Raw genomic sequence first — 15,492 nt, 5'->3', positions numbered from 1 at the left:
TGAACATAGCGTGAGCGAGAGCTTAAATTCAAATTGGGGTTTCCTAGCAAGAGCCAAGATCAGTCACATGGTGGCACTTAAAGGATTCCCTGAGTCTGCTCATTCCTTTGGGATCACTCACTCCTCCCAGGACCTCCCCTGGGAACAAAGGAAAACCCAGGACTTGGGACTTTTATAGCTGCTAGTAGTTTGCATTTAACCCTAACCACAGTTAAAATAAATGGGGGCGGGGGAACACTATCCATCCAATAGGAGACACTTAGGTTTTCTCTAAATTTCTTCCAGAAATTTCTCCTAAAGGGCTTTGAGAACCAAACAAGCCAATTACAGGACAAAAAGGAGGCTTAGAAACTTTGGTCTTAACAATGCCAAGCTGAGTTTTCCACCACGTAAAGCCATCCCCAAGGAGGGGTAAATCCCTTGTTGAACAAAAGGTTTGTATCCACGGCGCCAACAAGCCAAGCGGCACTCTTCATACCCCACCCAGAGAGACGGGCACCAGGAGTAGGTGGAGCGGGGCTCAGGCCACGAAGACCCTCGGGACTGAAATCCTGAGCCTAACACGAGAACTACGACCATCCTGCGACGGTTAGGACTCCACGTGCCCCTCTCAGCAGTGTTGTCTAGAAATTAATTCCTGGACCTGTAGGTTACACCGGTTGTGGGGCAGCGCGCCCCACCCGCAGAACGGCTGGATTGAGGACTGCGCCTTCCCTCTCTAAAACCAGACCCGAGAGGAAGGGCACGGCCCAGGGCGGGGGTGCCCTGAACCATCCGAGAGCCCTGGAGCGGGGACGGACGTGCACAAGAACGCTCTCCGCCGAGGTGACAGCGGGCGGAGGCTGGGCGTGAGGCCCACGGCGTCGCCTGGGAGGGTGTGTGCCCGCGCGGGGCGCGGGGGGACAGGAAGAGGAGGGCGGGGAAGGGGTGGGGTGAGCAGGGACCGGGACACCGGCCCAGGCTCCTCCTGCCTCCCCTCCCCACCCCCACTCCCCATACTAAGGCTCCCAGCCCGCCACGCTCTGCTCACTGGCCCGCGCGTCCCAGCCGAGCGAGAGTCCCCGCCGCGCCTCCAGCCAAGGTGAGTTCAGCGCGCTGCTCCCGAGCCCCCCCCCCGCCCCCCCCCGCCCGGCCGCGACCCCGCGCGCGGGGAAGCCCCCCCATCGGCTGCCCCAGCGCCGGGGTCCGCTGGGCGCCCGCCGCTCCGCGCCCTGGGCCACACCCCGGCGAGACCGGCAGCGCCCCTGCCGCGATCCTCGCGGAGTGGAGGAGGGGCGCTCGTCCTCCGTACAGGACCTCCGTGTCCACGCCTGGGGCCTCTGCGCTCTCCTCCCTTTCCGTCGATCTCTCCTCACTCCCACTTTCCTGCTTTTCCACTCGTCACCCGAGCTATTCGCCCCGTCCTGGCCGGCATATGCGCTCGCTCTGGCTGCAGGCTGACCTCTGTCCAGATGTGTGCGGCCTCCCCCGAGCTGGACTGCCCGGCAGCCAGCAGATCCCTTTCTAAAGGGCACTGCTCAGTCCCTCGCCCTGATGTTTCAGGTTGGGCTTCCTGTTGTTTGTCTGCCAGACAGGAGAGGGGGAGGTCTATTTGTTTTCTTTATAAGCCTGGCTAGCGAGATTTGGGGGGGAGGGGAATATATGAAGGGATTTCTCTACTCAAAGGATTCCCTTCTTGCGATCTTAATTACACAAGTGAACTATAAAGAGGGGGAAGAGTAGGTTTGATGAAGGACCTCCCAACCCAGATTAATCTGGCCCAGTGCAAAGAGACAGATAGACCTGCCCTTGGTACCTGGTCACCACTTTGAGCTTGGCCAAAGGAATGTAGCTTCCTCCAGCCCTGGACGCTGCTAACTGTCCATCTAGACTCCAGCTAACTGAAACAGGGACTCTGGCGTGTCGGGTGGGGCTGGGGAGGAAAGTAGAGCGGCTACAAGCTGGGCAGAGCCCTTAGCCCAGACTCTGGAACACATTAAGCCTACACCCCCTTCCCTCCCCAGGGGAGCTGAGAGCATTGCACAGGGCGTGGTTAGCACAAAGGGCTCCCAGATCCCCTTAGTGCAGGCTGGTGACTCAGCTGTGAGACCATGTGGGTGTGGTCCGCGATGGTTCCAGATACTCTCTGCAGATGGCCGGACAGAACACTCCCTAAAGGAAAAGGGGAACTGTGCCATCTCAGAGGGCATTTTCCAAGAGGAAGTGAGTCACACCAGGACTGGCTGGCAATCTGAAGGAGAGGTTTCTTGACTGATCCGTCGGTGAGGGCAGCAATTAGACTGGCAGAGCCATGGTAAGACACAGCACTATCGGATGATTGGCCCGCGTGCCTGCTGGCAGGTGGCCTAAGCTTCACTAGTGAGGTAGCTCTTCCCGTCAAGAGGTTTGCGGTAATTGCTGCAGATTTTTTCCCCCTGCAGCTTGAGATTCAACCTGCAGTAGCGGATCTTTACATCCTGAACTTCAGGTGAGGCCAGGCTCACGGAAACACGCCGACGGACAGAGATCTTTGCCTCCAACATGTTTCGGCAGATTGAAAAAGATAATACCAGAGGCTGGGGCAGAAATGAGTTCATGTAACTCATTTGAAATGTCTTCATGCATTCTGCCCCTACAGATTCCTATCCCATTTGTATTTAATTGTCTCTCCTAAATGGTATACGCCTTCCTTGACAGCCAGAAGCTACTTTCTTCATCTGACCTATTATTTGGAGTTTATTTCAGGTCTTCAAATTTTCTTAAAGGTGCACTGGACATAAACAAAGTACACTGATTTCTAGATGATGTTTTTCCCTGGTTTCTCTTGCAAACAATGTCAGATGGGCCCTCTTCCTCCCGTGCTTGGCCTCTAACCTTAGTCTCTTAAGCAGCCACCCCAGTGAGGTCAGGCCTTGGGCTGGGTGGAGCTGAAACTGGGTGCCTTCCTGCTTTCCAATGACAGTTCCAAAAATGTGGCTTTTTAAGAGCACTACCCACTTGGTATGCCCTTGGACACAGTACAGTCTTTCAAAGTTGAGGGAAACAATGGAATCCTTTCAGGTTATGATGTATAAATTAGCACTCTGAGTGCAGGGAAAGCTGAAATGAAGTTTTAGCATCTTTCTTAAGCTTCTCATTTTCCTGGGGACTTAACGATTTAGGAAACTCGTATCAAAAGTAAAAAGAATGAACTCACTTATTTTTTTTAAACAATTTTCAACACTTCCTACCCTTTCACTAAATAACTACCACCCAACCCACCAATGGATTTGATAGCAGTTGTCACAATGGCTATTGTTTGCCAATTCATGCTGATTGTCTGACAATTCTTCAAAGAAACATGGTTGTACTCCACTGGGGTAGAGAAGGCTTCTGGGTTCTTTCTTCCTATTGCATTACATCTGGAATTTTCCCTCTGCTACCTCCTTTTTTTAGTGAGCAAGTTTTATGCTTGGGGAAAGGTGGGAGAGACAGCCTGGATCCAGATCCATTGCCTCAACTCATTTTTTCTGAATTCTCTTTAGGGATCAAATTTAGGAACACCTTCTGTGTTCAATTAAAAAAATTTCTTTTCTTTTCAAAATCTCCACAGCAAAAGAAAGGAAACCCTAAACACATTTTAAATAACAGATGTTTGTTTTTACTGACACCCTGCCAATTATTTTCTGGGTGGGCTGCAAGAAAACTAGGGTATGGACAAGACACAGAAGAGCAAAGTAAATCAGGCCTCTTGCTCTTTAGAAGTATCCTTTTTGAAATTACGGTCTGGATCTGGGCATGGATCCAGAGCAAACATTTGGGATTGCTCAGGAGCAGACACATTTCTAAGGAGGCTCCCTGCTACTCCCAGGAGAATCAAAATGTACATTGCTGTCAATTTCATTCTTATCAATTCATTGAGCAGGCTGTGATGGCAGGTTGCTACCTACTGGGACCCTGATCAAGGAGCTCACAATCTAGTGGGAGAAGAAACAGAAACACAATTAACTAGACTTTTTAAATAGTATGCCATTAGCTGGTGAACTCCCCCAAAGGCAAGCACCATGGAGAGAGAGAGAGACAGTGTGTGTGTGGGGACGCACCAGCCTAACATCAGACATGCACAGTAGGTGCTCATTTTAAGAGGACAAGAAATGGAAAGTTTAATTCCCATCACTGTGACTAAATCTGTGGAGTCCAGAATTCTTTTCTATAAAGAAAAGTACACTTGGGGCACCTGGGTAACTCAGTTGGTTAAGCCTCCGACTTCACCTCAGGTGAGATCATATCTCAGTTAGTGAGCTCCACCCCCACGTCTGGCTGTGTGCTGACAGCTCAGAGACTGGAGCTAACTTTGGATTCTGCATCTCCATCTCTCTCTGCCCCTCCCCCACTTGCCCTCTGTCTCTCTCAAAAATAAACATTAAAACAAATTAAAAAAAAAAAAAAAAAAAGAGAGAAAACTACACAGAGAAAGACTACAGAGTTCTGAGCCCCCATCTTACCAAGGCAAACAGGTAGGGAGGTTACACAGACATCAGAATAAAATGGTTCAATAAAAAATGAGAAAACGATGAGGTAGTTATAGCCTGTGGGGCTCACAGTGAGAAACAAAATACAAGAAAACAGCAGGAGTCAGAAGAGAAAGAAGTCCTGTTCAGGGTCTGGCCAGACCTGTTTAGCAGGACAGTTTTTCCCTGCACTCCTGGAATGCGCTTCCCTCTGAACTCTACTGATGGATTCACAGGGCCCCTGGGCCCCTTCCCCAGCTCTTCCCAGCCTCACGTCCTTCTGCTGGGCTCCGAGCTACACAGTTTTCAGTCCAGACCTGAGTGGTCACACAGGTACTTCGGGCCCTGCCAAGGGGTTTGTCTGACTTATTCATTTAGCAGATGCTTATTTTGTGGTTCATAGACAGAAAAATTCACAGTTCTTGACGTAGAGGATCTTAAGTCTGAGAGGCCAACAGGAAACCGATTAAAGGGTGTTTCAAATGCAGGAGTAGCTTGTCTCAGGCACAGAGAGGACACTGCCATCCTCTTGCCATCCTCTCGGCTGCAGGCCCAGGCCCCCATGAGAGCTTATCAAGCTCTTGCCCAGGAGTGGAGCATGTCAGGCGGCTGGGAAGATCCAAGTGCCAGATTCAGGTCCCTGGGCTTGCGACTTTAGCAGCCAATGGTCAGCCCTACAGTCTGCCTCACCCAAGACCAGAGGGCTGCCAACTCCGTGGGAGAGCTCTGTGACTCCTCCACTGGCCAAGAGAACACTTCTAATACTCACTGTCCCCGCTTTTCCTTTGTCTTACTTTAAAACCAGTGCACTGGCTCCTCCTTCAGAACAATAAGTTGCTCGTTGCCCTTTTCAGTGCTCTATGGGCACTGGTCCCCGATGAGACCATGGGCATCTCCTCTGGTGTCCAAAGTCAGTTATTTCACCTTCATGAACTTAGATTCCTGGCTAGTCACTGTTCTGCATTCTCATTTCAAAAGGTCTACCTGACAAATAGGGAGTCAGCTGGGTGCCTGCCATACTCACATACTCACGGCCCATGTGCTGAATAAAACAGCAAGTGGGCAAGGAGGGGTAGGACTGGAAGGACCGGAGACCTGAGCGTTCACTCAGGGAAGACCAGCCTCATTTTCTTGAAGAAGATACTCTAGGGTGGCCAAGATTTCTTCCTGCTTACAACTTGTGTTTCTTACAAGTTCCTAAATCGGCCTGTTCCCCTATTATAGCGGTCCTTACTCTACTACTGCGTCCCCTTTCTTTGTCCTTTGGCTTTGTGGTGCACTTTCCTTCTGCTCTGTTCTGTGGAGAAGGTGAACAGGGTGTCTGGCAGCCAATGCAGTTTCTGGCATCTTTGGGAACTGGTTGTGAAATACCCTCCCGCTCTGAGCTTAGACACAGGTATTTTTACACCTCTGGTCTCCAACTTCTTTCCTGAGTTACTTCAGAACTAGGGTGGGTTCCCACGTCTTCCTCCCGTAGGTGGCTCATTGGTTCAGTTCTCTTACACTGCTGGACTTCCAGAACAATCCAGGCAAGGGCAACTCCATCTCAGCACTGTGGACTGCCCTCTGAAACCACAAAGGCTGTGTAGGAAGAGAGGGGAAAGGGTGTGTCTCCCCTGGAATTCATCTCACAGCAAACGCTGAAGCATTAATTTGCTGATCTCTCCAAGAGAACTGCCTTTCAGATGAATCATCCCAGATCCTGGCGTATAGCATTCTCTAGAGTAGCACATTCTTTGGCATGCTGGTTCCTGCACTTTTCTGGGGATTAAGGGGGTAGAATTTACAATTCCCTAAGTATAATTACTCAATCCCTGGGGTCACCAACTAACTCCACCTTCTCTGTAAAAGGCAGCATTTAGGAATCTGTGTTGAACACAGATCTGTCAGCAGCAGGAACCAGACTGAAATCAGCAGGGAAAGGTACTAGCCTCTCCTTCAGCCTATGCTCAAAACCTATTCTTGTGAGGTGTTTTTGTTGTTTTGTTTTATTGTAAGTGGTATACTACAGTCTCTATTCAAGTTAACCTGTTATCTATCCACTAGTGATCTTAGGCGGTGTTAGCCAATGGTGCTCTGTTCTGGCCGTAGCATTCCTTCCAATTAAGCCAAAACTCACCGAGTTCCTATTAAGTACCGGGTGTATGCCCCAGATCATTATACATGACTATAGTGATCTGATATGCTTCCCTTCCCTCCTTTCAAATACTTTCTGATGGAAAGCTCTTGCTCTTTGTCCTTCCTGCCAAAAACCAGGTCCCCAAAGGAGTCCTGACTCCTCTTACCTGTTCCTTTTCAAGAAACTAGATAATGAGCTTTGGGTAGCTTTGAGTAACAGCATTTTACTGCCGGAGATGCAAATGTCTGTACTGCAATCACAAGTTCACACCTTTAGTAAAAAATACACGCCCAGCAGACAAAATTCATTTGTAAACAGGTTGCTAAACCTAGACTTACACCGAACCAAGTTACCTACTTAACCTTGGAGGGTTGAAGTTTTCAGTATTAACCAGGCTTGACTGTGTGGGTGGTTGGTATCAGCCATATCTAAGAGTCCCATCTGCCAGTGCCAAGAGAAAAGATGAAACGCCTGCTCTTTCTGCAGATGCTTTGTCTGTTAAACAGAGGGACGTGGACCTTGCTTTTCCAAATGATCCAAATGATTAGAGTTTTTATTCCTCATTAGGTGATTTATGCAGAATTAGTGGGCAACTAGACAAATTCCTCATTCAGAGCACCAATACCTGAGGTACCTGCTTCCATCAGCAGGGGGGGTGAACTGGGCCTCAGAGTCGTTGAACTTTAGAGCCGAAAAGGGTCTGATGGATGATCTACTACTCATCTTCCTTCTAGTTACCTACAGAAGACTGGCAGTACGTGTGGCTTAAAAGTTAATGTAAACTCTTTCTTTACATCTTTTAAAAGGTTTCAACAGACCTCATCAAAATGCCGTCTCAAATGGAACACGCCATGGAAACGATGATGTTCACGTTCCACAAGTTTGCTGGGGACAAAGGCTACCTAACAAAGGAGGACCTGAGAGTACTCATGGAAAAGGAGTTCCCTGGATTTTTGGAAGTAAGTGCTGAAAGGCTCAGAAAGAACCAGACACGAAAACCAGTGCTTCTAGCCCCTGGTTGCTTTTCCTTCCTCTTCCCATCCCTTCCCTGTGGAAGCCACTAGTAGAAAGGTGTCCTTGTTCATTCATTTATTAAACATTATTGAGTGCCTCCTGTTTGTAAGGTACTATAGGGGAAACAGAAGGTAGAGAAGACGCAGTCCTTGCCCTCAAGGGGCTTACAATATGGAGCTGAAATAAAGCTGCACATGAATCGCCACAAGACAAGGTGGAGTCACCTGCATCCACTGAGACAGAGTCACCGAAGAAAAGCCTCTTACCAGAGAGTCATCAGCTAGGAAATGGCCACCTCAGGTCATAAACCTGGCACTGGCATTGTCACATTCTGGTCATATCCACTCTGAGCAACTTTGCATCTCTTAAATCCCTTCAGATAAGGGCTTTTTAAAAATATTATTCCTACTCTATAAAGGAACAGTGTCAAGCATCTGCTGAATGAAAGCCAAGCGTCACTCCAGAAATAACTGCTTTTCACATTGAAAATGCTATGAGATTTAAAAAAAAAAAAAAAAAAGCTATGAGAACACAGGAGCGCAACTTGAGTTTGAAAGACCAACGGCTCCATCAAGACTGGAAGAGGAGTCTGCCATCAGCTCTGACACCTCACTCAGGACATTAGGCTGCAAGGCACAGTTGTCCTTTTACATCATAGACCCTCAAGACATGGTTGTTGCGTTTAACGGAAGGTGAAACATTACTGACAAAATATGAGCATGAAATGCAAGTCCCTCTTTCCTTGCACTACTGTGCTTGGTGCAGAAAATGACTTCAGCCTCTAAAGGGTGAAGGGAGATGATGGTAAAAGGCTGGGTCCTGTCTCTTGTCATGTGCCTGGTGGATAGCACGTTAGTCAAGCCCCGACTCCTGGCTCAGTAAACAGGGTTTTACCGTACATTCTGATTTACACGTCGTCAATACCAGTTAAGTAAACAGGTATAAAGCCTAATGACAGTCTCACAGCTGCAGTTACCACAATGCCATCCCAGAAAGAGCTAGAATAGGCTGTTGCTCTGCTTTTGCACACCCTCTGGTATAGCCCCAGACCAGAAGTCTGGCTCTGCCCTCACACTGGGCAGGCTACTTTGGCTTTCTGGGCCTCAGTTCCTGCCCCTGAAAAATGAGAGGGCTGAGCATGATTACCTCCATGCTTCCACTTTCTGTGATCCTTCCAGGCAAGCATAAAATGCAAGGACATGTGTTCATTATAAGCCTGCCCACCACACAAAAGCATTCCCCACGTATTAAACCCTTGGGCTTTCTTTGGTTTTTCTGGGTTTTTTAAAATGTTTATTTATTTTTGAGAGAGGGACAGAGCATGAGTCAGGGAGGGGCAGAGAGAGAGGGAGGCACAGGATCTGAAGCAGGCTCCAGGCTCTGAGCTGTCAGCACAGAACCCGACACAGGGCTTGAACTCCAAACCGTGAGATCATGACTTGAGCCAAAGTCAGATGCTCAACCGACTGAGCCACCTAGATGCCCCCTAAACCCTTGTTAATTGTGCTGTTGCATATGTTAGAAGCCAAGATGAATATCACATGAGACACAGACCCTTGCTCCCTAAAGGCTTTGTAGCAGAAGAAACATAAAGGGTGTGTATAGTACTGAGTACTGAACATGGTAGTGTAATTTATTCCAGGCACGGGTCATAATTCTGGGCACACCCACACTCGCTGAACTGACAAGAGTATTCTGTTTCTAAAGTTGACCCCTTGTGTCATCCAAATTTCACTCCTTCAGACCACAACCAGGAAGCTGGGGGTGAAGCCAGAATTAGCTGAAACCCACCCAAAGTGAAGACAGCCACACAGAGGGGGTTGTAGTTGAGGGCTTAGGAGGGAGTCTACTGTCCACAAGTAGGAAACATGGCTGCTTTACTGTAGGGATTTCTGAGTGCAGGATGTACACATCCAGCATACCTGAGACACTGAGTGTGCGATTCCTCACTCATGTACGCGATCGATGGGATTACACAGATTTTCCCTGAACACTTGCACACCTCTAGGAGGCCATATTTCCCCCCCTGGTTGATGGTCTGGACCCTGTGGGAGCAGCCACACTTTCCCACCTCACTAGGTAGGACAAGGAGTGATCTGAAACTTACTCCCTAAACTATCTTCTGAGATCTTTTTGTTTTTTTAATTTTTTAAATGTTTATTTATTTTTGAGAAAGCGACAGAACATGAGTGAGTGAGGGACAGAGAAACAGGGAAACACAGAATCCAAAGTAGGCTCCAGGCTCTGAGCTGTCAGCACAGAGTCTGACGTGGGGCTCGAACTTATAAACTGCGAGATCATGACCCAAGCTGAAGTTGGACACTCAACTGACTGAGCCACCCAAGTGCCCCCCCCCCCACTTTTGGTAATTAAAAAAAATTTTTTTTTAATTTTTTCTTTTTTAATGTTTAGAGATTTTTCCTTAAGGAGTTTCCTTTTTCAAGGATTTGACCACGCCATCGGGAATAAACACGTGTTAAGAGAATGTAGGCTCACACTACAAAATGGGAAGTTTAGGGTGGTTCTTAGGCAGAATCCTGTGATACTGAAAATTGTGGAAACAGCTGAACTAGGAGCAGAGCAGTTCACAAGGTCATGCCAGGGTCACGGTGGCAAGCACGGTGGACTGAGAATTAAAAGGCTTGGGTTTAGCTTGTCTGACGTGAATCTCCTCTTTCTAGAAATAGGCAGTTCCTAAGATCCCTGTAGTTCTACGAAATGATGCCACGGAAAACCTCTTTCTGAGCTTAAAATATGCATTTACTGAAATGCTCTCTCAAGGCAGAAAAACACATGTAGGGGACGTCCAAAGACCACTTACAACCTAAAACAAGAGTTCAGGTAATGGGAAGACTCTATTACTGGTTGTCAGTGGGACAAACCAGAGAAGCTGGCCACTGCAGCCACTGACTGATAGTTCTTGCCTTTGTTCTTCTTTGCAGAATCAAAAAGACCCCCTGGCTGTGGACAAGATAATGAAGGACCTAGACCAGTGCCGGGACGGCAGAGTGGGTTTCCAGAGCTTCTTTTCGCTGATCGCTGGGCTCACCATCGCATGCAATGACTATTTTGTAGTTCACATGAAGCAGAAAGGAAAGAAGTAGGCAGCACTGAGCCACACTCCCACCCAGAGAGTTCTCCTGAGGGCCTCTCAAGGAGTCTGCCCCGCAGCTCCCCCCCTCCACCCAGTATAAAGGATTCCATGAGCAGATTGGGACCCTCAGAAAATGTATACATAAAATGCAACCCCCATTTGAGAAGCAGAGAAAGTAAAGTCAGTGAAAGCCAGATAAGCTTTTGATTTTTATATTGCCTGCATCCTCTTGCCCTCAATAAACAAATTCTTTTTTTAGTTCCTCAGTTGGGACAAATGTTTGTTTCTCCTTTAGAAATGCTGGGTCCCCACTTTATTCACAAGAAGTCTGCATGCCCGCGGGCAGAGGGCACACCATAGAGCCAGCAGGGTAGGAAAGCCCTCTCCACTGAGGCCTGGGGTCTGACTTCTCTGATCCATCTGCCCTTGTAGTTATGACCTACCAGCACTTCCAGAAAATACCCTGATTTCATAATTATGGAGCCCAGTCTTGTCTAGTTAAGTCAGAGCTTTCCCAACAAGTACCTGGAACACCTGAAATGTCAGAGTCCAGTTTTCTGACAGTTTCAGCAAATTCTCAGGTAGAAATAAGTCCATAAGACAAGATCAAGACACAGAGTGTGATGCTTCAGTAACAGCTCATTAACATACACTGAGTTGTCACGAGAGGTCATGATTATATTGAGATGGCAGGAAACAGGCCAGTGAAACTTACACAGTGGGGCGGTCCTTTCCTATTGAAAATGAAGTGCCAGGGGCGCCTGGGTGGCTCAGTCGGTTAAGCCTCCGACTTCGGCTCAGGTCATGATCTCGCGATCTGTGGGTTCGAGCCCCGCGTCAGGCTCTGTGCTGACAGCTCAGAGCCTGGAGCCTGTTTCAGATTCTGTGTCTCCCTCTTTCTCTGACCCTCCCCTGTTCATGCTCTCTCTCTCTGTCTGTCTCAAAAATAAATAAATGTTAAAAAAAAGAAAAAGAAAAAAAGAAAATGAAGTGCCAGTACTGATGTCTTAAAAGCCAGCAAAATATTTCCCCCAACCCTGTCTGTCCCTATTTCAAGCTCCAGCATATGTGCAGTACATGCTGTATGCTTAATAATAACACAATATTCTGTTTTATGGAGAGATGATGTAGGAATTGGCACATGAAATTGTTCCAATTAAATAGGTCAGTGAAGATGGAAACCTTTGTTTTTATGATTGGACATATCAGCATAATTCTCGAGAAAAGTTCAGTAGAAGGAAAAGCATGCAAAAGGGAACAGGGTAGTCCAAAACTAGCTTTGAGAAAAAGAAATCTATAATAAAATCAAGGTCAAAGATAAAATTCCAACCATTTTATTTTGTCTCAGGCATCACACGAACAAGGTAAGACAACTTGCAGCTTTGCAGCTATGGGATTCCATCTGGTTTACAAAGAGAGATTTATACAAGATATTAAATGGAGGAGGGGAGTTGGCAATTGAAGAAACTGACCCCAGGAAGTCATCCTGTCACAGAACTCGGCCCCCAAGGGGGCTGCTGAACTGGGAAGCCCTGGCTACAACTGGCAGGTCCAGAACCACACAACCCAGACACCCATTCCCCTGCCTCTTTCCACACAGCACTTGGCTCCACATCCAAGGCTCAAAGAAGAGCATCTGGTTAGCAGAACCGCAACCCTATCAGAGCCCTAGCTTCAAGGGAGCCTTGAACGTTAGCAGTTGGACGATCTACGTCTGCCACACTGGTGATTCTTAATTCTAAGGGAAGTCTTCCAACCTGTAGGTTAAAGAAACCATGGCTCTCCAGAAAGGAGGCTCTAAAAGATAAACTCTGACAGGTACACGGAACGGAGAAGAAACTGACCCATCACAGTCAAGCAAACCATCTCTTTGTCTACAGGAACGTGTATCAGCCCGGATTTACCTGTTAGTGTACACCACCGGCCTCCTGGGGCAAATGTGTTTACTGGGGAATGATAAAATTGGAGTTCAGGGCGCCTGGGTGGCTCAGTCAGTTAAGTGTTCAAATCTTGATTTCGGTTCAGGTCATAACCTCAACCCAAATGATCTCATGATCTCACCTCGTGAGATGGAACCCCAGGTCGGGCTCTGCACCGACCGTGTGGAGCCTGCTTAGGATTCTCTCTCTTTCTCTCTGCTCCTCCCCTGCTAGTGCACATGTGTGAAATAAATAATAAAAGAAATTGGTGTTCAATTCACAAATGGGCAAGTGAAACTGTAACACAGAGATATTACTGTGGGCTCAGATGTCCCCAAATCCACAGCAAGCTTTCACACTCTAAACCTCTTTAGCCCAGGAGAGAGGGTTCTGGGGGATAGGGCAGAGGAAGTATCCACTCATGTTCATAGTGGGTATGGAGATTCCAAAGAAACTCTCCAGCAATGTGTTATTCCCAGGAGATGACCCCAAACTCTCTGGCATTTCGAAAAGTACCAAGTGCCAGGGAATCATCTGGGCCACTGTGTTCAGCATATGTGTGTACATGTTGGAGCTGGTAGGGGAAGGGGAGAGTAACACACTTCCGTTATGTTAGCCCCATTGCTCAAAACATATAGTTTTGAGCTAGTATAAGGAAAATAAAAACAACATTTATGGTTCAAAACCCTACAGGACTCTCCATGCCAACATAAACACACGGATCCCACAATCTGACCTACTGAAACAGCCATCTAGGCTTCAAGAGCTGCAGCCTAATGACTCCCAGAGGGCAAAGCTGCGATTATGCCAACAGCCATTAAGAGGAACCTCTGGAAAATTCCACTCATTCTGCTACACAGCTGAGTTGTAAAAACAGATCCTGCCCCTCTCCACACCTAGTCATGAAGAAAGAATGGGTGACAGTGTGGAAAGTCAGTTTCCAGCATGCTGCAGAGCTGACCCTGAAACATAGCTCACTTTCTTGTACCCCATGCCCCTCTCCAAGCCCCCTGAACATGAGCCAATTACCTGTGATTTAATACTTTTCCAGCCAAGCCATCTCCATGGGAGACCAAGGGCAAGTATATAAACCTCTCTCTCAACGTGACCAACTTGAAAGTGACTGTTCAAGTATATTCCCCAGCCCTTAACCCCAGAGGGATACTTGTGAGGAGAAATTCATTCTTTTGGCAGATATTTACGAAGGCTATCTATGTGAATGACAGTGAGCAAAGTTTTGTGTTGGATACACAGACGCCCACAGTGCCTGTTCAAGATTACAATCTGTTGAAAGATAATGACAAAGCAGACAAAAAATTAAGTAACAACACAACAGATCATCAGCAACAGTGAGATGTGACAAGCACCCATGGTCACTGTTGACAGGAATGTAATTTACACAGTCTTTGTGGGAGGCAAAATTTGGCAATGTGTACCAGCATCCTTTAATGTGTTTTCTTTGACCCAATGTCTCTATTCCCAGGAGAATTTATCTTAACAAAGTAGCAAAAGATCGTTACAAAGATTCATACACAAAGATATTTGATGCAGCAATCCTTAGAATAGCTAAAGTCTAAATACAACTTCAAGGTCCAATAAGTTAAGTATAAATGTATCTGGGATGCTATATAACTCATGAAAACCATGACTTTGAAAAATATTAAATAGATGGGGAAATGTCTATGTAAAGTAAAGCAGGTTGCAAAATTGGTGTATAATGTGATTCCTTTCTTTTTAAAATATGTGTGTCTACCCACAGGCCAAAGACTAAAGGAAATATGCCCAGCTGTATTTTAGTTTCTAAGGTAGGAGTTACTGTTGGGGAAACTTGTCTCCAGGAAGAAGTTTATGAGATTATTTTAATTCCCCCCCCCCACCTTTTTTTTAAAGTAGGCTTCATGCCCAGCAAAGAACCCAGTGCAGGGTTCAAACTCACGACCCTGAAATTAAGACCTGAGCCAAATCCAACTCTTGTTTTTGGCTCAGGTCATGATGTCAAGGTTCATGACTTCGAGCCCCATGTCTGGCTCTGCTTAACCGACTGAACCACCCAGGAGCCCCTGTATGAGATACTTCTTAAGCGTTATCTTACTTAGCTCTCACAATAAACTTGTTAAGTTTTATACATTTTTTTTACAAAGGGCAAAACCAAGACACTAGTAACTACCCCAAAGCACCATAGAAAGTGACAATGTCAAAATGTGCTCAGATGTTGTTTTTCTTTCTGTTGTGCAACTGTCTCAGAATGCTGTCTGCGTAAATTAAGTATCAAATAAGTTATACTATCAAAAGAGTAAGTGATCATTATGCGCGGGGCAAGACTAGGCAGAGAAGATTACAGGTAAGAGGTAGGATGCTGTCTGGTCTTTGAAGATTAGAAAAAAAAATCAGATAACAGTTAACATTCATTGAGCTCTTACTATGTTCTAGTGCCATACAAGTACTAACTCCTTCATTCCTCCCAACAACCAGTGCTGTTACCATTCCTACCTTGCAGGTGATTTGACCTGCAACCTAATGACCTGGAGCTAAGTGGTGGAGGCAGAATCTGAACCTAGACCATCTACAGTTTTAGCCACTCTTCCCTGCTACCTCCCTGGACATAGTAATGATGGCATAAAGGAATGCCCAGGATACAGAGTTCCCGGGAGGTTAGAATGGAGTATATTCATGTGAGAAATTACATGTGGATGAGATAGAAAAGGTAGGTGATAAATGAATGACAACTGGGAAATAGTAAATGATATGTGAAATGTGGTGAGTGAGGTCACTGGATTAAAAACTCTACAAATCTAAGGTTTGGATTATCTCTATTCCTTTGGGAGACAGAAATAACCCCCTTGTCTAATAGGGGGTGATTGACAATAAATATGTTCT

General features: G+C 46.8%; 1 protein-coding gene across 1 annotated transcript; it reads left to right on the top strand.

Annotated features, from left to right (window-relative positions):
- The first annotated feature begins 936 nt into the window (after positions 1 to 936).
- On the top strand, positions 937 to 10,962 carry S100A10 (S100 calcium binding protein A10). Its single transcript, XM_027056143.2, has 3 exons — positions 937 to 1,081; positions 7,395 to 7,547; positions 10,545 to 10,962. The coding sequence occupies exons 2-3, from the start codon at positions 7,416 to 7,418 to the stop codon at positions 10,704 to 10,706; spliced, it is 294 nt and encodes a 97-aa protein (XP_026911944.1). The 5' UTR covers positions 937 to 1,081; positions 7,395 to 7,415; the 3' UTR covers positions 10,707 to 10,962.
- The last annotated feature ends 4,530 nt before the right edge of the window (positions 10,963 to 15,492 follow it).

Source organism: Acinonyx jubatus, chromosome C1, assembly GCF_027475565.1.
Source record: "Acinonyx jubatus isolate Ajub_Pintada_27869175 chromosome C1, VMU_Ajub_asm_v1.0, whole genome shotgun sequence".
Classification (NCBI taxonomy): domain Eukaryota; kingdom Metazoa; phylum Chordata; class Mammalia; order Carnivora; family Felidae; genus Acinonyx; species Acinonyx jubatus.
The sequence above is the reverse complement of the archived record's forward strand: the minus strand, read 5'-3'. Positions and strand labels throughout refer to the sequence as shown.